This window comes from Bison bison, unplaced genomic scaffold, assembly GCF_000754665.1.
Source record: "Bison bison bison isolate TAMUID 2011002044 unplaced genomic scaffold, Bison_UMD1.0 scf7180017855336, whole genome shotgun sequence".
Lineage (NCBI taxonomy): Eukaryota > Metazoa > Chordata > Mammalia > Artiodactyla > Bovidae > Bison > Bison bison.
The window spans coordinates 15312-16034 of record NW_011485909.1 but is presented as its reverse complement, the minus strand read 5'-3'; the positions used below and the strand labels follow the sequence as shown (position 1 = coordinate 16034).

General features: G+C 59.8%; 1 protein-coding gene across 1 annotated transcript in view; it reads left to right on the top strand.

The window, feature by feature from the left end:
• LOC105002143 (protein FAM50A-like) overlaps nucleotides 1-723 on the top strand; it is an 8344-nt gene that overhangs the window by 2735 nt on the left and 4886 nt on the right. The window contains exons 4-7 of the mRNA XM_010858662.1: nucleotides 7-31; nucleotides 137-203; nucleotides 344-405; nucleotides 637-713. Of these exons, the coding sequence (XP_010856964.1) occupies nucleotides 7-31; nucleotides 137-203; nucleotides 344-405; nucleotides 637-713 (231 nt within the window). The remainder of the gene's footprint in view (nucleotides 1-6; nucleotides 32-136; nucleotides 204-343; nucleotides 406-636; nucleotides 714-723) is intronic.

Sequence of the window (723 nt, the reverse complement as noted above, 5' to 3'; positions counted from 1 at the left end):
CACAAGCTTCTTGCCTGACCGAGACCGGGAGGTAAAGGTGGCGTGACCCTGGCAGAGGCTTTCAGTCAGGAAGCGGGGGCCACGCGTGCCCCCTGAGCAGCCTTGGGCCTCCCTGCTTTGCCCATTTCTCTTCCAGGAGGAGGAGAATCGGCTCCGGGAGGAGCTACGGCAAGAGTGGGAAGCCAAGCAGGAGAAGATTAAGAGTGAGAGTTCCTGGAGTGGGAGGCGTGCAGCCCGGGGCGGGGGCCATGCCTGCTTTCCTGTGAATGCTGCTCTGGGCAGTGCCCTGAGCCCCAGGGATCTGGCAGGGGTCTGGAGGCCAAGCAGCAGGTCTGTCTTGTAGGTGAGGAGATTGAGATCACCTTCAGTTACTGGGATGGCTCTGGGCACCGGCGCACAGTCAAGGTAGGTGATGTGAAGCCTGTGCCCCATTTCCCTTGCTCTTGGGCCCAGCCTTCCAGTGGGAAGGAACTGTCAGTCCTGACAAAGCTCACAGACCCTTTGGGATGAGTGGCCTGGGGGGAGCAGGGAAGAGGGCAGTGAGTGTTCCAGGGTGCCTGCCTTCTCGAGGGCCCTCTTCTGGGCTTCCATCCTCCTTTCCCAACCCCTTGGTTTCCTGCATGCCTGTTCACACAGATGAAGAAGGGCAACACGATGCAGCAATTCCTGCAGAAGGCACTTGAGATCCTGCGCAAAGACTTTAGCGAACTCAGGTGGGGCTGT